Source organism: Pelophylax lessonae (assembly GCF_965119305.1).
Source record: "Pelophylax lessonae genome assembly, chromosome: 2".
NCBI lineage: Eukaryota > Metazoa > Chordata > Amphibia > Anura > Ranidae > Pelophylax > Pelophylax lessonae.
Genome location: NC_138769.1, coordinates 575,506,917 through 575,532,415, shown reverse-complemented (window position 1 = coordinate 575,532,415; position 25,499 = coordinate 575,506,917). Strand labels below are relative to the sequence as shown.

The window sequence follows — 25,499 nt, the reverse complement described above, 5'->3', positions numbered from 1 at the left end:
CCAGTAAATACCACATGCACAGGCATTAAACTCAATTCACAAACGAAAAAAAATAACTATATTAATGTCGTAATTAAGTAGAGACGTGAGGTACATGGGGGGGGGGGGGTTGGGGCAGGGCTCCACCTCCCCAATGCACCTTGTCCCCATGTTAATGGGGACCAGGGCCTCTTCCCCACAACCCTGGCCGGTGGTTGTGGGGGTCTGCGGGTGGGGGGGGTGTCTGATCAGAATCTGGAACCCCCCTTTAAAATGGGGGGCCCCTAGATCCCGGCCCCACCCCTACTCATTTGCCACAAAAAAACTGTAGTGTAAAAAAAGACAGGAGGCAGTTTTTAAAAAGTCCTTTATTAACCACTTCAGCTCCAGAAGGTTTTACCCCTTAATGACCAGGCCATTTTTTGCAATTCGGCACTGCATTGTTTTAACTGACAATTATGCGGTCGTGGGATGCCATACCCAAATACAGTTGATGTCCTTTTTTTCCCACAAATAGAGCTTTCTTTTGGTGGTATTTGACCACCTCTGCGGTTTTTAGATTCTGCTCTATAAACAAAAAAAAAGCACGACAACTTTGAAAAAAACACAATGTTTTTTACTTTCTGCTATAAAACATTTCCAATAATTTTTTTTTTTTTTTAAATCTATTTTTTTTTATCATTTTAGGTCAATTTGTATTCTGCTACATATTTTTGGTAAATAAAATCCCAAAAAGCGTATATTAATTGGTTTGCACAAAAGTTATAGCGTTTACAAACTACAGGATAGGTTTATGGACTTTTTATTTATATATTTATTTTTCATTAGCAATGGCAACAATCAGCGATTTTTTATCGGGACTGCAACATTGTGGCGGACAGATTGGACACCTAACTGACATTTTTTGGGGACCAGTGACATTAATGCAGTAATCAGTGCTAAATAATATGCACTGTTACTGTATAAATGACACCGGCAGGGAAGGGGCTAACACTGGGGGTGATCAAGGGGTTAAATGTGTTCCCTTTTGTGGTTACTGTGTGGGTGGATGGGTATGACAGAGGCAGGGAGAGATCTGTGATTCAACTTAGCTGAATCACACAATCTTTCCCTGCCTCTCTGACAGAAAAGCCGCCTGCTTTGTTTACATAAGCAGGCGGCTCTTCTGTCATTCTAGCAAAGATCACGGGACACTGGCGGTGATCGAGCCCGCTCCTCCCACGGTCTGGCCCCCGCTGTGTCTAGATCTACATGATTATGCGCAGCCGAGCCGCCCTGCCGCAGTAAATCTGCGTGGGGCGGTTGGCAAGTGGTTAAAAAAAAAAACAGAATTAAAAATAAAGTCCTTCAGTGTAGATTCATCGTCAATCACTATGCCCGATGCCACCACCCACCTGGAAAAAAAAAAAAACTCTTCTCCTGATGAAGGTCCGATGAAGGTTCTGACAGCCCCACCGTGTGACAGTGCTTGAATAACTAAGTGGCAGTGCCACCCTGTGATGTCACTGGGTGGCATCGCCCCCATGTGGCATCACTAACCGGCCAGGATTGGGGGCTCCCCTGTTGTCAACATGGGAACAAGGTTCTTTGGGGAGCAGAGCCCCCCTGCCCCAAAGCATTCCCCTCATGTTGAGGGCATGTGGCCTGGTATGGTTCAGGAGGGGCGGTGCTCGCTCGTCTCCCCCTTTCCTGACCCCCCACGCCTTTTTTGTTCTTAATTTATCATTGTCAGTAATTATTTTTTTTACATTCAGGTGTCAGCAGTGAACCCCGCTGATAGTTGATGGCTCATCTGTTAAGGATGTTGAGGCCACCCTCTACTTAAAGCGGAGTTCTACCCAAAAGTGGAACTTCCGCTTTAGGTATTTCTAACCCCCTGAAATGCCACATTTGATATGTCATTTTTTTTGGTGGGGGGGGGGAGCGAGTACCTAGTTTTGACATGTACCCGCTCCCACTTCCGCTCAGAGCGCCGCGGCGCACTGAGCGGAAGTTTTCCTCTCCCCCTCCATCCCTGCAATCTTCTGGGACATGTCAGAGGTCCCAGAAGATTGCCGGCCAATCACGACGCGTAGCGCAACTGGCGCATGCGCAGTGCGTACCTGGCTGTGAATCCGCAAACTGTCACAGCCGGGTGCCCACACCAGTGATGCCGGTGCCGCAGAGCAGAGAGGGAGAAGAGTGAGGCTTCGGGCGGCCGCATCGCTGGACCGTTGGACAGGTGAGTGTGTTTAGGCTGGAACTCCGCTTTAACAACAATGACAGTTGCTGGTTGTTAAGAATGCCGGTGGCCGCCTGCTCCTTAACCATGAAATGTTTACTACTGGCAATAAAAACGCCAGCTGCCACCTAGCAATACATCACCGTATGGTTTCACTACTAAAATATCGCATGATTTGATAAAATAACTCATATTACTTAATAAATTGAGACACTGGATTTTAGTCTAGGACCCTTAATGGTAAATGCCAGCATTCAGCCGCCACAGCCATCATAGATTCACATTATACGTAACCAGAATCCAAAACGCACATGTTAGAGATAGATTAATCCAAAATGAGGAATTGGCAAATGTAGCAGCTTAGATACAGAGAAATTCCACAATTTTCTATGCTGACAATGGTCCCATCAGACAACAAATGCATTCTGTGAAGTGACAGGCAGGTGCTTAGTTTTGACCCATTACATTGGTTTATTGCAGGTGATGGTTGTAGCTAGGCCCCCTGGACATGTACCATGTCCTATGGACCTGCCTCGGTTGTCTTGTAAAATGATTTGCCTCTGGCACATGTCAATGAACTGACAGCAAAAACAGGCACACAAATCATCAGTCCCTCGTTCACAAAAATGCCCTAATTTTAAAAAAAAACATGATTTTTTTTTTCAGGGGAAACTATCTCTGAATCAAGTCAATAAATGAAAAGTTTTTCAGAAACATGACTCAGCCGGATGGTGGTATTTCTAAATAAACATGTATAAAGCAGGCCGCCCACAAATGTCCCACAGGGAGTCTAGAAATGAGAAGCCATTATAACCAAATGCACAGGTGATATTAATTTAGATCCGAGGGCTAGTTCCTCCCCAGCTGCTGAATAACTCAGATGTATTCTCATGCTACCAGAATGTATCTTGTATCACACACCGGAAATGACATTCTCTCTTTTATACTTATGATAAGTTATGTTTTTAGAATGAAAATCCCCTTGGCAGTCGGTTCTACACACATCGCTCTGAGTTCTTCTTGGGCTTCTCAGACCTTTCTATTAAATCAGAAACAGACCTTTCCCACCCAGCCACCTGGCTCTCCAAGAATATTGAGGATGTTGTACAACATCCAGACCCTCCCAGAATGGCGTACGTGAACAGGATGGCCACTGAATGAACACATAGGTGTTATACTTCACACTGAAGTCAGCTGTTGTATTTTTGAATAAGGTACAGGCATGGCTGTCTGGCATTTGCCTGAAGGACTGATGAGTATAAGGCCCCTTTCACATGGCGACTGAGTCCGTTCTGCTCAGCGGATCGATCCGCTGATCCCTACTGAGCAGGCGGATGACAGCTCCGTCTCCGCTCTGTGTGCAGAGACGGAGCTGTCAATTCCCGCTGTCCTCTATGGGGAGATCGGATGAGAACGGACCGCCTGCCCGTTCTCATCTGATCCCATCCGATCCGATCCTCCAGACGGAGGGAGTATGGGATTTCCATCCGTCCGGATTTCACGGACAGGATCGGAATCGGATAGCAGCGGGTGTCAGCGGAGATGTCACTGCTGACATCCGCTGCCCCATAGGGATGCATGGAGCATCCGATCAGGTCCGCCTGAAAATCTGACAGGCGGATCAGAACGGATCGCCCGAAAACTGCCCGAAAACTGCTCTGACAATTTATTACAGGTGCTTAAAAAAAGCACCGCCACTTTACACAGCGCTTTGCATACTGTATATATTGTACATTCACATTAGTTCCTAAAGGAGCATACAATCTAAGGTCCCTAATGCCTGGTAGACACTATTAGTTTCTTTCTGATCAACCCAGCGGGTTGAATGAAAAAATATTGTCAGCTCCTGTTGGAGCCGCTGTACAGCGATCTCCTCCCCTGCTGAGCTGTTATGTTCTGACAGGGGGGCAGCCCCCCCCCCCCCCCCACCAGAACACTCCAGTCAGCACTTTCAGCCATTAGTTGAGAGCACTGATTGGCAGCCTGTTAGCTGCTGGTTTTCCAGAATAAATAATTGGCCAAACAATTGGCATACACACTGTCTGCCGGCATTCAGCCTGTGTATACGGGCTTTACTCACATTCATACATACACATAGAGATGGGCTCGGGCGTGTTCTGGATCCTAGTCCCAATCCACTTGCCTGGTCCCACCAGGAAGCCGACACTGCACACCGCTAATCATAGGCAGTAAGAAATTTCCTGGTCTGTGCAGCTGCAGACTAGGAAATGTCTCACTGCCTGTGTAATTAGCAGTGTGAAGTGTCAGCTTCCTGGCAAGATCGGGCATGTGGGTTGGGACTAGGATCCTGAACATGCTTGAGCCCACCTCTACATACACATACTAGGAGACAATTTACCTACCAGTGTGTCTTTGGCGTGTGTGAGAAAATCAACGCACAGGGAGAACATGCAGGCTTCAGGCAGGTAGTGGCATGGTTGGGAATCAAGCCGACAACCCTAGTGCTGCCAGGCAGGAGTGCTAACCACTTGCTAGCCACTGTGCTGCCCCATATCTATAAACTGTACATTTAGCCTTTAGTATTGAAGTAGTGGAGCCAATACATAAATATTATTTCTCCTTTGGGGTTACCAAACTGCTTATGTGCACAAATATGAATCAGTATACTATGTGTGCCAGGTTGTTTTTCCATTCGATCCCTGGGTGTACATACAGTATTTCTACATTTATATAATCCTATGCCAGGCAGAGATTATATTTACTCCTCTAGCAACCTCAGGATTCATATCTCATTCTTCAAGTAACTAATATTTAATGACTCTCTTAGGTTCATGGAGGCATTACACAGTATGAGATAGTATACCATATTGGCCAGACATTTTTTTTTTGTTTCAGTCAAGCCCTGACTGTACATATTCCAATATCCTCTGCCAGGCATAGATTGGATTTATTCATCTAATTACCTCAGGATTTATATCTTATTCTTCAAGAAGCTAATAATTAATGCCTTCCAGTCTCATTTTTTATACTTTAATTGATTTGATCTCAGTATTCATTTAGCAATAATGCTGATTACATTTTTGGGCAAAAAACTTCCCACCAGAGACATAATATACAAATGTGCAAGTGAATTATGAAAAAAAAAAAAAAAAGAAATATCAAGCAAATTAAATAAAAAAAAACCACATCAAAATATGACTTTCAGGTAAGTGTTACAGTAATAACTCACAAGGTGTAACCACTGAAAATACACTCTAGTTTCGCTTTAACTGAATAGTGCATTCACACAGTTCCCCTTTGCAGCTGTATTATGTACTCTTGCATGGAAATTCAATTTTTTTTTTATGACAATACTGTAAATGTGTTATTTTCAGGATTGTGCTTAGGATTGTGAAGGGCAAAGAAACAAGTCCTCTTACATTCTCCTCTAAGGTGCTTATACTCCCCTTTTTTTTACTGGTTTCATCTTCTTCATTTACATACAGGATCAATGAGAAGAATCCTGTGTAAGCTCTAAGATGGGGGATGCAGGAGCAGCTGGTTCAGGCCTTCATTTTGGCATGCTGAGAGGCTGAGCCAGCTGCTAATCAAGCATCTGGGTAGATCTTGATATTATTGTCGGGATCCTTCCAGAGCCTGGAATGGCTCTGTGATATCAGACTGCTCGCACTCATCTGCACATGCACTGCTCAGCTTACATCACCAGCACAGGTTCCTATGTACTAGAATGACTGACTCTTGCGCATGCACTGGAGTTACATCCTCTGCTCTGGCCAGTAGAGATGACCAAAGACCGACACCCAGGGAGAAGATGCCAGTGCCAGTGAGGGACCCAGACTGTTATAGAAGAGATAAGTTTAGTTCCACTTAACAAAGCTGTTCAAGCTTACCAATAGTGTTACAAAACATGCTTGCAAAAGCTTGCTGTACATACCATTTTAAAGGCTGGCACACACGGGCCGAATATCACAACCGACTTCTGTCCAAAAAACATGCTTGAAAGCCAATGGCTGCAAGTGCTGATCAGTGTGTTCTGACAGGGGGGGTGGGTTGTCCCCCTGTGAGAACAATAGTACAATGGGGGAGATCGCCACACTAACATCGGATGGGTTTTTTTTTTGTTCAGCCACCTGGGTTGAACAAAAAAAAAAAAACTCCAGTGGTTACTTAGGGTAGCGCTACCCCCGCAGGAGCCGCTTGAGTAATGTTGGCTCCCCACTCTGCCTTTTCAACCCCAAGAACAAACTCAACCCCACTGGCACACCTGGTAACTTGCGAGTGTATACCTTCAAATGACACACTGACATAAGACAAATAGATTCTTACTCCTTAGTTCAGCTTTACTCAAGGAGGAGACTTGAAAAAGAGTATTATTATTAAACTAGGCCCTGGATAAACAGCCAGGCTCAGTTGAAATAACACTAAAGAACAGTGAATGAGCCTTTATAATATCAAGTAAATGCATCAAGTATACAAAGTATCTTTGAAGTAAGTGAATGAATCTCTCAGGAAGCTACAAATTGCTATAAGAAAAGCTTTTACTAAAGGGGAACCCCAGGCCGTACTACAATACCTGTATCCTAATGAGAGATGAGATAATCTAGATACCAGTAACGTGTCCCCTTTAAGAGCAACAATATAACAATGTTCTGTTTGCAAGGCCTTGTTAAGATCTCCACCAGCAGTTGGAGCTCATGAAACAATGTGGCACAATGTATAGCAAGCAATGCAGAATAGTTGATTGTGGTAATAAAATATCCTGTAACTGATCCAACTGTAAAGTGTCTGTGTTCAGTGTAACAAATGTTGTCTGAACTCTGAGCAGGTACCCTCTCACCAAATCCTGATGTCCATCAATGAGAGTCTTGGAAGAACAGGCGATGGCAATCCTCCACACCATGTAGCCCCGAGATGGCTGCGCTCTGCTGTCTCTGTGAGTCCCACGACCTTACACGATCAGCGATGCTGCAGGGATGTCTACGATGCAGCGATGAACATCCGTTCCACCAGGGCTGAGTCTGTATGCAGATGGGCGGTGTGCAGTAGGCTGCAGTCTTCTATCTCCCTCTCTCTCTGTACAGCAGACTGATGTGCACATGAGGGATCCCGGGAAGCAAGAGAGCATGGGCCTGTTCAGCAGATCCTTTTATAGTCTTTCCCACAATCCTCTCCTGGAGCCCAAGGCTTGCTGGGAAGCACAGTTCCAAAACAGTTCAACAGTGCAGTAATATCTATGTAGGAGACTACAGTTCCCACAATGCCTTTCTTCCAGTCTCAGGGGTATGATGCATGAAGCCTGAGACCAACACTAGAGGGATACAGAGACAGTCTAAAGGAGCAGAAAGTAAGTCTTCAGATAATGGTAGTCAGCTACACACTCCCCCCACCATAGAACCTTTGGTCTTCCAACAGCAGGGGAGTCCTGAACCTGTTACATACTTTGGTTATACATGAGGAGATAACAGGTTAATATACACAAGACAGCAAACAGTTCACAACTGCATAGGAACCTGGCAGAGGAACCTCCCACGAGTTGGCATAGGAAGGGAGGTTGTCCCACCTACAGGCTATTTAAATTGGAATGACCCAACCAGATGTGCCAGGAGGAGAGTTAGGGTTGCTCTCCACCAAATCTGTGGTGGAAAGATTAGGCGCCTCTAGAGTATTAAAACATTTAGATGCCTCAGGTCAAAGGAGATGGGACTTTTACGGGCTTATTAAAAAATTATTTATTGGAGATTAATAGAAGATTTCTTGCTGTTAAGCAAAGAATATGTAGAAATACAAACAAAATAATATAATACAATTGGTGCAAATGGGTTATAGACCCATGTGAGAAGGTGAGAATGGAACGAAAGGTGACAAGGTGGAAATGGTGACTTTTTTTGAAACTCTGTCTGTGGGGCTCAGAAATGTGAGCTTGTTGAGAGAGAGTGTGTGTCTTGTCAGACTTCCAACGCGTTTCGGCGTATATTGCCTTTATCAAGGAAGCGGAGACAGTTCACCATGTCTGAAAGATGTAATAAATATATATTGAAATGTACAATATAACACTATTTGAAAAAATAGTGAAAAAATATGTAGTAAACACATACAGGTGACCAAGGCGGTTATGTCCCGGGTTGTATTATTCCCATTGCTCTTCCAAAACTATTCTCACGGGATTTCTGTGGAGTGGCTGTCTGAAATGATATGATTTTGGGTGATGGTAATATTGCCGGTTTGATATAATTAAATAGGAAAAATATATAGGCAATATATGTTAAGCAGACTTACATAGCATAGGGATCACATGAAGGGGATCCTTGTCTTACACAGCATGGGGATCACATGAAGGAAATCCTTCTGGTTGGCCTAAAGGTATAGCATATTGGATCAAATATTTTGAAAATGTATTTATTATTTCAATAGCTTTTTCCTGAGAGCACTATAAAATATGGTGCTGGTCACTTACAATTGAAAGACTTGATGGTGATCCAATTTTGTAAGGAGGCCTGTGGGGAGTGCTTATCATGGAGCCTGCATAGTAGAGGAATGTGATTGGTGACGGTACAGGTATGGTTATTAACCATACAATAACCATACCTGTACCGTCACCAATCACATTCCTCTACTATGCAGGCTCCATGATAAGCACTCCCCACAGGCCTCCTTACAAAATTGGATCACCATCAAGTCTTTCAATTGTAAGTGACCAGCACCATATTTTATAGTGCTCTCAGGAAAAAGCTATTGAAATAATAAATACATTTTCAAAATATTTGATCCAATATGCTATACCTTTAGGCCAACCAGAAGGATTTCCTTCATGTGATCCCCATGCTGTGTAAGACAAGGATCCCCTTCATGTGATCCCTATGCTATGTAAGTCTGCTTAACATATATTGCCTATATATTTTTCCTATTTAATTATATCAAACCGGCAATATTACCATCACCCAAAATCATATCATTTCAGACAGCCACTCCACAGAAATCCCGTGAGAATAGTTTTGGAAGAGCAATGGGAATAATACAACCCGGGACATAACCGCCTTGGTCACCTGTATGTGTTTACTACATATTTTTTCACTATTTTTTCAAATAGTGTTATATTGTACATTTCAATATATATTTATTACATCTTTCAGACATGGTGAACTGTCTCCGCTTCCTTGATAAAGGCAATATACGCCGAAACGCGTTGGAAGTCTGACAAGACACACACTCTCTCTCAACAAGCTCACATTTCTGAGCCCCACAGACAGAGTTTCAAAAAAAGTCACCATTTCCACCTTGTCACCTTTCGTTCCATTCTCACCTTCTCACATGGGTCTATAACCCATTTGCACCAATTGTATTATATTATTTTGTTTGTATTTCTACATATTCTTTGCTTAACAGCAAGAAATCTTCTATTAATCTCCAATAAATAATTTTTTAATAAGCCCGTAAAAGTCCCATCTCCTTTGACCTGAGGCATCTAAATGTTTTAATACTTTTCTCTGGGACGGTGGCTATACCAATTTAGTTTAGGTATCAGGGATCGCTTCTTTTTTTTTTTTTTTTTTCTCAGGCGCCTCTAGAGTTCTTTGAGAGGTAAGAATGGCCTCCTTAAAGCTTTCTCCTAGAATGTCATACGTCAGTCATTTAGGTGGATGAATAATCCTTCCCCTCTTGTCTCTTTAGATTCAGAGGTTGTAGGCTCACTAGCCCTTTCTTCCTCCTCATCAGCTTCAGATTCTTCCTCCTCCTTGGCGAAGAAGTGAGAATTTCCAAGGTCTGCTGCTGACAGATAAGACTGAGAATCTTCCAAGAGCTGACTCTGAGGCACAAATTCAAGGTATTCTGGCCTGAGAGTCCCAGCGTCTGTCACCTTGGAAGAAGAAGAAGTTCAACCACAGCCAATCCACTTCCATCTCTTCATCCTTGCTGTCCTAAATTTCTGCATCACAGGGTACAGGCTGGGACCTGGTCACTGGACGAGACCTTTGTGAAGCTGTAAGTGTAGCCTGTGGATCCAAATGCGGTGACACTCGGACTGCTTCTGTCAAGGACAACAAATGGTTATGATGCCTGGTTTTCAGCGGGCCCGTACTTCCTTTGGGTCTGATCTGATATACTGGTAGTCCTGGTAGCTGCTTACAGATTACGTACAGTTGTGACTTCCAGCGATCAGCTAACTTGTGCTTTCCAGGTACACCTAGGTTTCTCAGCAACACTCTGTCTTCTGATTGCAGATCTTGCACTCACACCCTGAGGTCAAAGTTTCTCTTGTTTCTCTGTCCCCAGGCATCTGAGGCCGCTTGGGCCTTCTCATAGGCGATCTTTAGACTTTTTCTCAGGTGATCCACATATCCTCTGTGAGAAGTTACTGAGGTATGATCTAGGGATGTGTTGAAGGATAAGTCGACTGGCAAGCGAGCCTCCCATCCAAACATCAGTCGATAAGGAGAATAGCCCGCAGCATAATTTGCTGTACTGTTGCAAGCATGCACAATGGCAGCTATATGTTTACTCCAGTGCTGTTTCTGTTCTATAGCCAGAGTCCCAAGCATATCCAGGAGAGTTCGATTGAATCTTTCCAGCTGAGGATCTCCCTGGGGATGGTACGGGGTGGTTCGTGACTTCTTGATGCCAAGTAAATCTAAGAGTATCTTGATGTGACGACCTTCAAAGTCTCTTCCTTAAATGAAATGGATGCGTTGAGGCAAACTATAGTGTACGAATAGTTTTTCTACCAAGATCTTGCCTACTGTAGATGCTTGTTGGTCTTTTGTGGGAAAATCCTTTGCATATCTAGTGAAGTGATCAGTTACTACCAGCTCCATGAGTCCTTGGCTCTGAAGATGGCCCATTGGGGCAGCTCGATGAGGCAAAATCTTCCTCTGTATGCATCTGATGCATGAGTGGCAGTAGCCCTCAACTTCAGCCCGCATGCAGGGCCAGTACAACCGGTCTCTCACCAGGTTAAAAGTCGGGCCCTAGGTGGCCATGGCTGTCGTGTAGAGTCAAAACAGTCTCTTTATGCTTCTCGGGTAGAAATAACCCGAGAAATAACTGCAATTTCTCTTCAGAATCTTTAAAGAGGCCCCTTAGGTAGACCACTCTATTGCGCAGTTGCAACCTCTATGAAGCAGACAAGCTTCCTTTGGGGTGTCAGTAAGAAGCAAATCAGGACACTGGCTCTCCACAGCCTTTATTACCAGTCTACAAAGAGGGTCTTCCATCTCGTCTTTCCTCAAGTCTTTCTTGGAGAACTTGGGCAGACCTTCATCCCCAACCTGGGTGATGTTGCAATAACCCCCGGGGACTCTGCTGAGACCACAATTTCTTCCACTCTAGATCCACCTTCTGCTTGATACTCTGCACCCTGACAAAGAGATCGTACACCTTCAGGTGTCAGCTGGGACCATTCTTCGGAAGGGTCCCCGGGACCGTGGGGCCACATGATCAGCGATGCTGCAGGGATGTCTGCAATACATCCGTCCCGCCAAGGCTGAGTCTGTATGCAGATGGGTGGTGTGCAGTAGGCTGCAGTCTGCTATCCCTCTCTCTCTCTCTCTCTCTCTCTCTCTCTCTCTGTCTGTACAGCAGACTAATGTGCACATGATGCATCCCAGGAAGCAACAGAGCGTGGGCCAATTCAGCAGATCCCTTTATAGTCTATCCCACAATCCTCTCCTGGAGCCCAAGGCTTGCTAGGAAGTACAGTTCCTAAACAGTTCAACAGTGCAGTAATATCCATGAAGCAGACTAAAGTTCCCACAATGCCTTTCTTCCAGTCTCAGGGGTATGATGCATGAAACCTAAGACCAACACTAGAGGGATACTGAGACAGTCTAAAGGAGCAGAAAGTAAGTCTGCATTATCAGATAATCATAGTCCACTACACTAGCTTTAGCCATCTGAAGCCAATGTAAACAAGGTTTGAGTTTTTCCAGGCTTAAGTTTCATCAATGAATGACATGTACAATATATTTAACTATAACCGATCATGGCTGCCTGTGACCCATACTCAATGGGGCTTCAAGAGCTTTTTTCTGCAGTAATTGGTTCACGTGTTCTGAGTTTGCTACTGGGTCAGCCCATTCTTCACAAGAATGTGTTGTTGTTTTGACTTATACTGACCCAAACTGAACTGCCACCTATAAGCAATCACAACTTTTTGTCATTAAAATCATAAATGTCATGTACCTGGCAAGCAATCTCTGTAGTACTTAGGTGTCGATTGTAACCACTTCACCAACACACAAAATCAAAGTCCTGTTTCAAGCAAATTATTGTTTGTTGTATGGGAAACTCCAGTTGTGATGACAGTTGCATGTTATTAATGGCAGTCGAATAATCCTTTTGCATATAGTCATAATTTGGCAGGACTTGTGCCCAGCCTTCTGGCATGTGTGCCCTTATCTGTCTATTTGATGACTGGCCAAATAACATTTGATGCATTCCTCTGTTGTGTGGGTACTTTCATGATATGCCATACTGGACATGGCAACAATGGGACCCTTCTGCAAATCAGACATCTGTTGATTCAGGACTCTTCTCTGAACTCTTATTATTAAAGGTTAATACACAATTCCTTAATAATACAATTCTACAATTTTAAAATATCAGTTTTGTTATAATACCTTTAATTTAAGCAAAAAAATGTAATTGTGAACATTAATTTTGTTACAACCCATTGAATGCTATTGCTTTCAGGGTCATATGATCCCAACTCACAAAATAAGTATATACTATGAATGCCCCAGTTCACTTACAAAAGTAAAACATCCAAGATGCATTCCATTCTCAAGGCTGGATATGTGGTATGTAGTGGTTACAAGAAGATGGGTGCCAGTCATTTAAATAGTTTCATTTTGTAGTTTTATGGCTGATGCACTAATTGGACAGCAGATGTGGGAACAAGATATCCAAAACAGCAATAACATAAGAACATTAGCTTTTGTAGCTTCAAACATGTAGTCATATCTTTGAGGTTACAAGCACACTTAGGATGGATGGGCAGGACAAGACCTTTAAAAGTCAAGGTTCTTTTGTCTTTATGACTATTCTACAATTGCAGGTTAGCTATGAAGTTTCTAGTGTCTGCTTCTCCTTGCCAGCCAGTTTGTTGCCAGCTGTGGGTGCTTCCCTCTAAATTGCAAAGAATTGCAATATCTAAAGCCTGTTTTTGTGGGTTGAACAGAAAAAAAAACTGTCAGCTCCGGCCATTGGCTGAGAGCGCAGATCGGGAGCCAGTTGCCGGATGGTTTTCCAGCATGCATGTCCGACAGAAGCTGCCAGATTGGCCAGCTTCTGTCGGACTGGCATACATATGAGCCAAATGTCGGCCGGTTTCTACTGAACCGGTCGATATCGGCCAGCATTCGGCCTGTGTGCACAGGGCTTAATTTGCTTCTTTTTCCAGAACCACTCTTTCAACATGCCAGAGTCCACCAATACATATGAGCAAAAGGTCTAGGACAGGAATACACCTCCAGTACAGCTCCCCAGGGGAGAAGAAAATACTCTGTAAGAATAGTCCAACATTCTTAATAACTCCCCCAATGCACACCAATCAAGAAATGCCTCAGTGATTGGTGGGGAGGCATAAGTAATTAATACTTGAGTTTTGAAATTTTTTCAAAACACAGAAAAAGTAAAAACAATTTTGTGTAACCTCAGCTGTCCTACTTTAGGCCCCTTTCACTCTTGTGCAACCTAAAGGTCACGCGATTTTGCCGCAATTTTGACTGGACTTGAGGCAATGCCTGTGTAATCTTGCAGGGATTACTTTGAAGTTGTTGTGACTTGAAGTCGCACAGATATGAACTGTACTCTTTGGAAATCATGGAGTACGACTTGTCATGCGACCTTGCAGTCCCAAGTTACAGAACAAGTCGCACAAGTGTGAAAAGGGCCTAAAGCAGACAAAGAACTAAACTAGGGGCACTACTGCTTAAGCAAGGTTCCTAGATGCATTTATTCCCCTGCTGATTTTGACCACATTTGCTGGACTTGCCAGCAGATCTAGGGTTACTGGACTGAAGTCACTAACTGTATTGTGGGTCCTAGTTGTACCTGTTCCTGTGTCTAAGTCAGTACGTCTACTTGGTCTAGTGGAGGCGGTAGTGCCTTCAAGGGACGACAGAATGCTACTCATTATCTTGCTTTTTTTTTTGCCCGTAATGTCATTCTTTTGAATTAGAAAAAAAGAGTTGCCCCTACGTTGTCTACTTGGAAGGGTTTGGTGAACTCCATGATCCCATTTCATCGGGCCGTATATCTCTCAAGGGGAAGTACTAGGAAAATCGATAAGGTGTGGCAGGCTTTGTTAGCATCTTCTTCCACCGTAGGGTAACATGTATGTACTTTATTTATGTTTCCCTAAGTTGGTATTCCTAACTGCAACTTTACACACATTATAACTAACTTAATTGCCAAGCGGAAGAAGGGTTGTGAGCTAGAAGTAGAAAAGTCTACATGGGTTGGTTTAGCTGGTAGTATAGTCAGTCTTTGTTATTTCAGGACTAGGTTCTTGGTTTGTACTAACTGTTGGTCATGTATCCCCTTTTTGTTTTGGCAGTATTGTACTGAGTGACCGCCTATGTCTGTTGCTTTTTGCCTACATCTCTACCTCTGAATATGGGCTGAATATTTTCCATTCAATAGGTTTTTATTGAGTTTTTACATAAGCAAATATTAGAACAAATATAACAGAAATTACAGTCTTTCAACAGGTTCCAATGCATGTACACAGATACATGAACTATAACAAAGAGAGATCAGGTATAACCAAAGCGTTACAGGTTGTAAAGAGGTATGGCAAGTGAAAAAAGAATAGCACTATATAACTTAAAGTTGACATCAGTTATGTTTTTGTCTGGGAGTAGAATAGGAGTGAGAATCTATATGGGCTGAATATTATCTATATGGGCTGAATATTAATTTAAATAATTTGAATAAATACTGCTACAGTGTTTATTGATTAGGCAGATCTTTCCCTAACATTAGTGGACATACAGTGCCTTGCAAAAGTATTCGGCCCCCTTGAACTTTGTGACCTTTTGCCACATTTCAGGCTTCAAACATAAAGATATAAAACTGTAATTTTTTGTGAAGAATCAACAACAAGTGGGACACAATCATGAAGTGGAACAACATTTATTGGATATTTCAAACTTTGTTAACAAATAAAAAACTGAAAAATTGGGCGTGCAAAATTATTCAGCCCCTTTACTTTCAGTGCAGCAAACTCTCTCCAGAAGTTCAGTGAGGATCTCTGAATGATCCAATGTTGACCTAAATGACTAATGATGATAAATAGAATCCACCTGTGTGTAATCAGTCTCTGTATAAATGCGCCTGCACTGTGATAGTCTCAGAGGTCCGTTTAAAGCGCAGAGAGCATCATGAAGCACAAGGAACACACCAGGCAGGTCCGAGATACTGTTGTGGAGAAGTTTAAAGCCAGATTTGGATACAAAAAGATTTCCCAAGCTTTAAACATCCCAAGGAGCACTCTGCAAGCAATGATATTGAAATGGAAGGAGTATCAGACCACTGCAAATCTACGAAGACCTGGCCATCCCTCTAAACTTTCAGCTCATATAAGGAGAAGACTGATCAGAGATGCAGCCAAGAGGCCCATGATCACTCTGGATGAACTGCAGAGATCTACAGCTGAGGTGGGAGACTCTGTCCATAGGACAACAATCAGTCGTATACTGCACAAATCTGGCCTTTATGGAAGAGTGGCAAGAAGAAAGCCATTTCTTAAAGATATCCATAAAAAGTATTGTTTAAAGTTTGCCACAAGCCACCTGGGAGACACACCAAATATGTGGAAGAAGGTGCTCTGGTCAGATGAAACCAAAATAGAACTTTTTGGCAACGTTTGGCAATGTTTGGCGTAAAAGCAACACAGCTCATCACCCAGAACACACCATCCCCACTGTCAAACATGGTGGTGGCAGCATCATGGTTTGGGCCTGCTTTTCTTCAGCAGCAACAGGGAAGATGGTTAAAATTTATGGGAAGATGGATGGAGCCAAATACAGGACCATTCTGGAAGAAAACCTGATGGAGTTTGCAAAAGACCTGAGACTGGGACGGAGATTTGTCTTCCAACAAGACAATGATCCAAAACATAAAGCAAAATCTACAATGGAATGGTTCACAAATGAACATATCCAGGTGTTAGAATGGCCAAGTCAAAGTCCAGACCAGAATCCAATCAAGAATCTGTGGAAAGAACTGAAAACTGCTGTTCACAAACGCTCTCCATCCAACCTCACTGAGCTCGAGCTGTTTTGCAAGGAGGAATGGGCAAAAATTTCAGTCTCTCCATGTGAAAAACTGATAGAGACATACCCCAAGCGACTTACAGCTTTAACCACAGCAAAAGGTGGCGCTACAAAGTATTAACTTAAGGGGGCTGAATAATTTTGCACGCCCAATTTTTCAGTTTTTTATTTGTTAAAAAAGTTTGAAATTATCCAATAAATTTCGTTCCACTTCATGATTGTGTCCCACTTGTTGATTCTTCACAAAAAATTACAGTTTTATATCTTTATGTTTTGAAGCCTGAAACGTGGCAAAAGGTCGCAAAGTTCAAGGGGGCCGAATACTTTTGCAAGGCACTGTAACTCCTTTGAAATGTGTTATTGGAACAGCTGTTTCGTTTGGATGCTTTCCCCTTAACGCCTGTTCTAATGACAGTTTGTAAACTTTGTATTTCTAGGTAATAAAGGAAATCTCTCCAGTGAGAACACAGATAGCCATAAAACATATATATATATATATATATATATATACTGTTCTAGCGCTACCCCAGCTGGAGCCGCTTGAGTATGTTTGATTATGTATTTTGCCTCTCAACCCTAAGAACCCTCTCAGCCCCTCTGGCACACCTAGCGGTGCTGTAAGTGTAATACCCCAGTGAATGACACACAGACACAATGTAAACTCAATTCAACAGTATTTTGTAATAATTGAGTAGAAAGAGAAAATGTATAGAGGCGTCAATCAGCCAAATCCTGGAAAGGAAACAGGCTAGGACTTAGTTGAATTAACTCTTAGCAAAATTTGTTTAGTACAAAAAGCAATGACACGAATAACAGTAGCACTCAAAATAACAGCACAATAACAGACATTTAGCAATGAGATACTCAAATTCAACTGATTATGCAACTACTACTGGGGAAGGAGGTCTGGCCTACAGTAACTCTCATCCCAGTAGGAGATTGATCTATAAACAAACCAGTCACATATTCCCTTGAAGGCAAAGGAGTAGTAGTCTGGATGTAAGGCCTTGATTTTATCTTCACTGGCAGTGTTGGAGCTTATACAAGAACTAGATATACTATATATATATATATATATAAATAACAGAAAAGGGGGGTTGGGTCAACAATCCGTAAAGGGAGGTTTGGTGTGGCCAGATAACATGTTTTCCTGGCAATCCGGATTTATGATGTCTGCTAGCAGTGTTCATAAGCTATTTGATTCAGTAGTTTAGAGACGATTTGGGCATGAACCCGCTCAAGGCTCCAAGCTGCCCATTGAGCTCAGTGTCTCTGACAAGAAGTCAGAGGCACTGTGAGCTTATCCTCTGCTGCTGCTGAATGTAGCTTCTGACAGGCTGTGCAAGAAGCTCGGTATCCCCCAAATTTTGGCCAGTGGTGGGGTAGGACTTTGGCTACCTACCCCCCAAATTTGGGATCTCTGTGACCCCAGGTCGCCGAGCTATGACCCTCGAAGCTCGATCATTATTTATTTATTTTTTTATGTTCATGGCAGGTGGGGCTCTGCCTCCCTTAACTGCACATTCCTTTTCCTAACGTGGCATGGTTGTTGGTGCTAGACGGGCTGGTCTAAGTATTTCAAAACTGTTGATCTACTGGGATTTTCACGCACAACCATCTACAGTATTGACAGAGAATGGTCCAAAAAATATATAATATTCAGTATGCAGCAGCTGTGTGGACGAAAAATGCCTTGTTAATGTCAGAAGTCAGAGGAAAATGGGCAGACTGGTTTGAGATGATAGAAAGGCAAAGCAGTAACTCAAATAATAACTCGCTACAACCAAGGTATGCAGAATATCATCTCTGAACACACAACCTTGAACCTTGAAGCAGATGGGCTACAGCAGCAGAAGACCACATCAGGTGCCACTCCTTTCAGCTAAGAACAGGAAACTGAGGCTACAATTTTGCACAGGCTCACCAACAGTGGACAATAGAAGATTGGAAAAAATGTTACCTGGTTTGATGATTCTCCATTTCAGCTGCAACATTCAGAGAGTAGTGTCAGAATTTGGCGTAAACAAGCATGGATCCATTCTGCCTTGTTTCAATGGTTTAGGCAAGTGTTGGTGTAATGATGAGGGGGATATTTTATTGGCATACTTTGGGCCCCTTAGAACCAATTGCACATCATTTAAATGCCACGGCCTACCTGAGTATTGTTGCTGACCATGTCCATCCCTTTATGACTACAGTGTACCCATCTTCTGATGGCTACATCCAGCAGGATAATGCACCATGTCACAAAGCTCAAATCATCTCACCACTGATTTCTTGAACATGATAATGAGGTCACTGCACTCCAATGGCCTCCACAGTCACCAGATCTCAATCCAATAGAGCACCTTTGGGATGTGGTGGAACGGGGGATTCGCATCAGGGATGTGCAGCCGACAAATCTGCAGCAACTGCATGATGCTATCATGTCAATATGGATCAAAATGTCTGAGGAATGTTTCCAATACCTTGTTGAATCTATGCCACGAAGAATTAAGGCAGTTCTGAAGGCAAAAGGGGTTCAACCCAGTACTAGCAAGGTGTACCTAATTAAGTGGCCGGTGAGTGTAAGTCACTAAAGAAAACCTGCTGCTTGTGCTGACCTCTCCTTCTGTGCTTTTGGTTTGGTTGTCATGCTGAACTATTTGACACATGTCAACTGACATGTACATGGGAACTTTGACTTTTCTCTTTGCTTTAGGCTGCATTCACATGTCAGCGTATTGATTGCCAGCAGAATCGCCGCGATTCCGCCCACAATCCGGAAATCATTGCAAATCGCAGGACGCATGTGCGTTGCCCGTGATTTGCAATAGCACCCCAAATGCTGTGCGATGTTACCGCGATTTCCGCCTGCCGAATCGCGGTAACATCGCGCAAAAAAAATCGTGGGACGCATTATGCTCCAAAGAAGCTCTTGTACTTTTTTGGGCGTAATGCATCCCACAATTTTTTTTTTGCGCGATGTTACCGCGATTCGGCAGGCGGAAATCGCAGCAACATCGCACAGCGTTTGGGATGCTATTGCAACATGCGTCCCGCGATTTGCAATGATTTCCGTATCGCGGGCAGAATCGCCGAAATGTGAATGCAGCCTTAAATCTGAGTTATTTCAACCCATCCTGTGTTGTGTCAGACAGATCATGTTTTATGAATTTCCTCACAAATCAGAGGGAAGTCATTCTTTTATGTGACTCTATCGCACAATATTATCCAGCAGTTCATGTCTCCTGGCATTGGTTCTCTGGCCTCTGACAGCCAGCAATATATTGGCAGTCCTCAGCGCACCATTTCATTTTTTTTTTTTTCGTAATGAATAATTCATATTGGGAAGAAACATAAAAAGGATCTTATCTGTATTAATAGTAATCTTTACGTTAAAGTGTGCCTGTAATGTACAGTACAACTCATTTTCTGCCTGTGAGAGCTAATCGCATGCAAAATATTGTCAGATAATGACAAGCTAAGTTAGTGAATGTTACATTCCTGGTACTCTGATTAATTTTCTGCATTGAGTCATCTGTTGTCCACTTCCTCCCTGAACCAGTATTATTAATCTCATTTCTCTTGGGTTCAGAACAGCTGCTGCACACAAACCCCTCTGCTGTCCAGGTTAGCCGGTATGATTCAGGATCAGAGTGTCTCACGAGTTCACAGGGGAAGTGACTAAACCTAATTCCTTTTGCAAGATTATCAACCTCCTAAATGCAAACCAGTTAGCACACTGATATTCTTCCATGAGTTCCCTGTTGATTATTATTAAACATTTCTGAAACATTTTAGTATCTAGCCCACAATTCAAAACCGATCCTCTACTTCCCTGATCGATCTGTCTATCTATCTGATCCGTCTGATCTATCGATCTGTCTGTCTGTCTGTCTATCTGTCTGTCTGTCTGTCTGTCTATCTATCTATCTGTCTGTCTGCCTATCTATCTATCGATCATCTATCCATTTTGGTGGCAGAAGAAGCAGTGTGGTAGAAAAAAACTAGTTTTAGTAAATCAACCCTAATGTTTACTACACAGTCATATGGCAAACCATTGCAAACAAATCCTGACCTATATTTAACCAGTTCCCTACTGGCGTATAGGGAAATGACGCCGGAACACTTCCTCCCTCCTCCTCAAATGACGCCCGCCTGTTCCCGCTGCTCTCCCGCCCCCACAGACAGGTGCTCGGGTGCTCTGAGTATCTGTCATCAGAGTACCCAAGTACCTGTCACCGGAGTACCCAAGTACCTGTCATTGGAGTACCCAAGTACCTGTCATCGGAGTACCCAAGTACCTGTCATCGGAGTACCTGAGTACCTCTCTGAAGCCCATCAGAGTACCTGAGTCCCTTTCTGAAACCGATCAGTGTACATGAGTACCTGTCTGCAGCCCATCAGAGTACCTGAGTACCTATCTGCAGCTCATCAGAGTACCTATCTGCAGCCCATGCCTCCTAGATTATGTGTTGGGGTGTTTGCTTTCCAAAATGGGGTCATTTTGTGGGGGTTTCCATTGTCCTGGTGCTCCCAGGCCTTCAAAAGTGTGATAGGTTGTTAGGAAATGATGTGTGTAATTTTTGCTTCTAGAACGCCTGACGGTGCTCCTTGAATGTTAGGCCTCTGTATGTGGCTATCGCCATACTCAGGAGGAGTAGTAGAATGTATTTTGGGGTGTAATTTTTGCTATGTACATGCTATGTGTTAGAAATATCTTATAAATTTACAACTTTGTGTAAAAAAAAAAAAAATAACTTTTCATTTTCTTTCCACATTTTCCAAAAACCTGTGCAAAATAATGACATGTTCAAAAGACTCATTATGCCTCATAGAATATACTTTGGGGTGTTTGTTTTCCAAAATGGGGTAATTTAATTGGTAATTGTATTGTCCTGGTGCTCCAGGGCCTTCAAAGGCTTCTTTCACACAGGCGGTGCGCCCGACGGAGTCCATTCTGCTCAGCGCAGGATTACATAGTTACATAGTTACATAGTTAGTGAAGTTGAAAAAAGACATCAGTCCATCCAGTTCAACCTATGATGTGTGTGTGTTTGCTTTTAACCGTACATTGTATACCCCTGTATGTTGTGGTCTCTAAGGTGCCCATCTAATAGTTTTTTGAAACTATCAATGCTCCCTGCTGATACGACTGCTTGTGGAAGAGAATTCCACATCCTTACCGCTCTTACAGCGAAGAACCCCTTACGCCTTTTAAGGTTAAACCGCCTTTCCTCTAATTTTAGTGAGTGGCCATGTGTCTTATTGTATTCCTTTTCTCTGAATATCCCCTCTCAAGTGTCTCTTCTCCAGAGAGAATAGGTTCAGTGCTTGTAGTCTTTCCTCATAGCTGATGTCCTCCATTCCCCTAATTATTTTTGTTGCCCTTCTCTGGACTCTTTCCAATTCCATCACATCCTTCCTGAGGACCGGTGCCCAGAACTGGACAGCATACTCCAGATGTGGCCGGACCAGAGTCTTGTAGAGCGGGAGAATAATCTCTTTATTTCTGGAGTGAATCCCCTTTTTTATACATCCCAGTATTCTGTTGGCTTTGCTTGCAGCGGCTTGGCATTGCATGCCACTGCCAAGCCTGTTGTCTACCAGTACCCCCAAGTCTTTTTCCATCCTAGACTCCCCCAGAGGTTCCCCCCCCCCCCTAGTGAGTAGCTTGCTTTCTGGTTTCTGGCCCCCAAGTGCATTACTTTACATTTTTCAACATTAAACCTCATCTGCCATGTAGTTATGTAGTTGCCCACCCTGTTATTTTGTTCAGGTCAGCTTGTAAGGTTTCCACATCCTGCATAGAAGATATTGGCAAGCTTAGTTTAGTATCATCCGCAAATACTGGGATTGATCCGCCGATCCCCGATGAGCAGGCAGAAGACAGCTCCATCTCCGCTCTGTGTGCAGAGATGGAGCTGTAAGATCTCCGCTGTCCTCTATGGGGAGATTGGATGAGAACGGACCGCCTGTCTGTTTTCATCCGATCCCATCCGATCCGATCCTCCAGATGGATGGAATCCGATCAGGTCCGCCTGAAAAACTGACAGGCGGATTGGATCGCCCGTGTGAAAGGGGCCATAAGTGTGATAGGTCGTTAGGAAATGATATATGTAATTTATGCTCCTAGAACACCTGACGGTGCTCCTTGAATGTTGGGCCTCTGTATGTGGCCAGGCTGTGTAAAAGTCTCACACATGTGGTATTTCCATACTCAGGAGGAGGTAGAATGTATTTTGGGTTGTAATTGCAAGTATGCATATACTGTGTGTAAGAAATAACTTGTTATTATGACAATTTTGTGTAAAAAAAAAAAATATTTCTTCATTTTCCCAAGAATTGTGAGAAAAAGTTACAACTTCAAAAAACTCCCATGCCTCTTACTAAATACTAAATACCCTGGAATGTCTACTTTCCAAAAAGGGGTCATTTGGGGGGTATTTGTACTGTCCTGACATCTCAGTGCCTCAAGAAATGAGATAGGCCGTCAGTACATCAGGTGTGATCAATTTTCAATGATTGGCACCATAGCTTGTAGACTCTATAACCTTCACACAGGCTACATAATATCCACTAATTTGGGTTATTTTTACCAAAGATATATAGCAGTATAAATTTTGGCCCAAATTTATGAAAAAATTACTTATTTGAAAAATTTTATAATAGAAACTAAAACAAAATGTTGTTTTTTTCAAAATTTTCGCTTTCACTTATATCGCAAAAAATAAAAAACACAGTGGTGATTAAATACTACCAAAGGAAAGTTCCATTTGTGTAAAAAAAAAGGTAAAAAATTTGATTGGGTACAGCGTTGCATGACTGAGTAATTATCATTCAAAGTGTGAGAGTGCGGAAAGCTGAAAATTGGTCTGGGAAGGAAGGGGGTGTAACTGCTCTGTATGGAAGTAGTTAACATGGTTGTAAACCCTTACATATACTCAGTAAAATGACTAACCTCGAGTGATACACACAGAAACAAATCCTCTTACATAAGTTGTACTTGTTTATCTGCAAATGATGTCCCCTACAGCCTTTCAAAGTCAAGCATTTACACAGGATCTCTCAGCTCTGAAAAGCAGGGCATGGGGAGCTGAAGGTACACTCTGCTCAGTGAGAACTGATTGGAGGGAAGAGACACCCCCCCCCCTTTCTTCAGACAGCATACTGTAAGGCTGCTTTCACACATGAGGTCCATTCAGGTCCACCTGTCAGTTTTTCAGGCGGATCTGAACGGATGCCCCATGCATCTCTATGGGGCAGTGGATGTCAGCGGTGACATGTCTGCTGACATCCGATCCGATCCTGTCCGTCAAATCCGTATGGATGGAAACCCTATTTTCCATCCGTCTGGCATATTGGATCGAATGAGAATGGACAGGCGGTCCGTTCTCATCCGATTCCACCGTAGAGAACAGCGGGGATCTGACACCTCTGTCTCCGCACACAGCGTGGAGACAGAGCTGTCAATCGCCTGCTCAGCGGGGATCGGCGGATCAAACCCCGCTGAGAAAAACGGAGTCCGCTAACGGAGCAGACATGTGTGAAAGGGGCCTAACAGAGCTGAAGAAGACAGCTCCCTCTCTGTCACCTTTTTTCCTCTTGGTGTCAGGAAAACTTGCCAGAAGTGACTTATGCAGGCATGCAGAAATGATACCTGTTGCTCTGAATTGAGACAAGTACACAACATTGAGGGATATGCTTTGTTAATTTTTCATGTCAGAGATTGTAAGCTTTTATAGGTAGGTATGGTCCTCTATCGTTTTTGTTTTTTTTGATTGTAGTGTTTTGCTGAACAACTTTATGTAATAGTGAATTTTCTGTATTGTGTTTATTGTTCTACTGTCCCTTGAATTATCTCCTACTTTTTACAATGCAACAAGATATGATGGCACTGTTTAAACAATTAGTAATACAGACAGCATTATAGTTTAATAATTATAGTGTCAAGATGTAAACATCTGCTAAATCAGCATAAGCATATTACAGATATTGATAATTTTGAATATTTCTGACCATAAATTGTTACTGTTTTCTTCTCAGTGTAAGGGATGAATGTGACAAGAACCGTATGACCACTCAGAATATTGGCATAGTGTTTGGACCAACGCTGATGAGGCCAGAGAAAGAACAGTTTGCAAATATTGCTGCCAACATGGTTTACCAGAATCAAGCAGTGGAACATTTTCTTACTTACTATGAAGAACTTTTTCAAACTGATCCGGAAGAATAGTAAAATATTTTGTACTAAGGAGTTTTTCTAAGACTTGCACTGTCCAACTTCAGATTATAATACAATAATCTTTATGATGATCTGAAGAGAACTTGCCTCTGGCCTCCCTGGTTCTACTTTTCCCAGCTATTTGGAAGATTGAAGCAGATGTCCAAGGTAGAAGCGGTTCCTGTGCCTATTATACAAGTTGAATGCACTCTGTTTCATGATATTCATTGATATTTAATAAGAAGATTAATATTGCTACTGAAATCTTGAGCAGTCTTGAAGACCAGACACAACTTCGCTGCAAGTGACTGCTCCACCTTGAACTCTTGTTCCCGTTTGTTCACATAGGTGATTCATGCGTGTTTGTATACTGTTTTAAAGATGTTTTGAGAGTTTATTCTTTATAGTTTATTTGTTCCATTTTTACATTATTCTTTAAAGATTGAATTTTATTATTGTTGGTGTCTGAAAACTGGCATTTTTGTTTTGATGCAGAGGTTGACAATAGCCATTCAATGACAATTTTTCAATGATAATATTGTAATCATATGTGCTATATGCTTGTCAATCCTAAAAAAATGAATTTCTCACTGAGAAAGCATAGGTCACTTACTAACTTAACCAACTAACCTCGTCATAACTCTCAAATCGAAACCTAATCATTACCTAATTCCTTGATACAACCCTTAACCTCAACCTATCCCATAAATGTAATCTTAATAGTCTGCACCTTTGCCCATTCAGGGCAATACTACAAGTTTTCTTGAGCGAACAAACCCCTACACACTGATACTTAACTTTATTTCTCTCTCCTGCTGCTCCATTTTTTTTCCCAAAGGGCCAGGATGAGGTGAAGGAA

The 25,499-nt window shown here is 42.7% G+C and overlaps 1 protein-coding gene across 5 annotated transcripts in view; it reads left to right on the top strand.

Moving 5' to 3' along the window:
• The window catches only part of ARHGAP9 (Rho GTPase activating protein 9), a 231,938-nt gene extending 206,841 nt beyond the window's left edge, over window positions 1-25,097 (top strand). For all 5 annotated transcript variants that reach the window (XM_082244790.1, XM_082244789.1, XM_082244788.1 and 2 more), the window contains one exon: window positions 24,463-25,097. In XM_082244790.1, the coding sequence (XP_082100916.1) occupies window positions 24,463-24,652 (190 nt within the window). In that variant the 3' untranslated portion in view covers window positions 24,653-25,097. The remainder of the gene's footprint in view (window positions 1-24,462) is intronic.
• The last annotated feature ends 402 nt before the right edge of the window (window positions 25,098-25,499 follow it).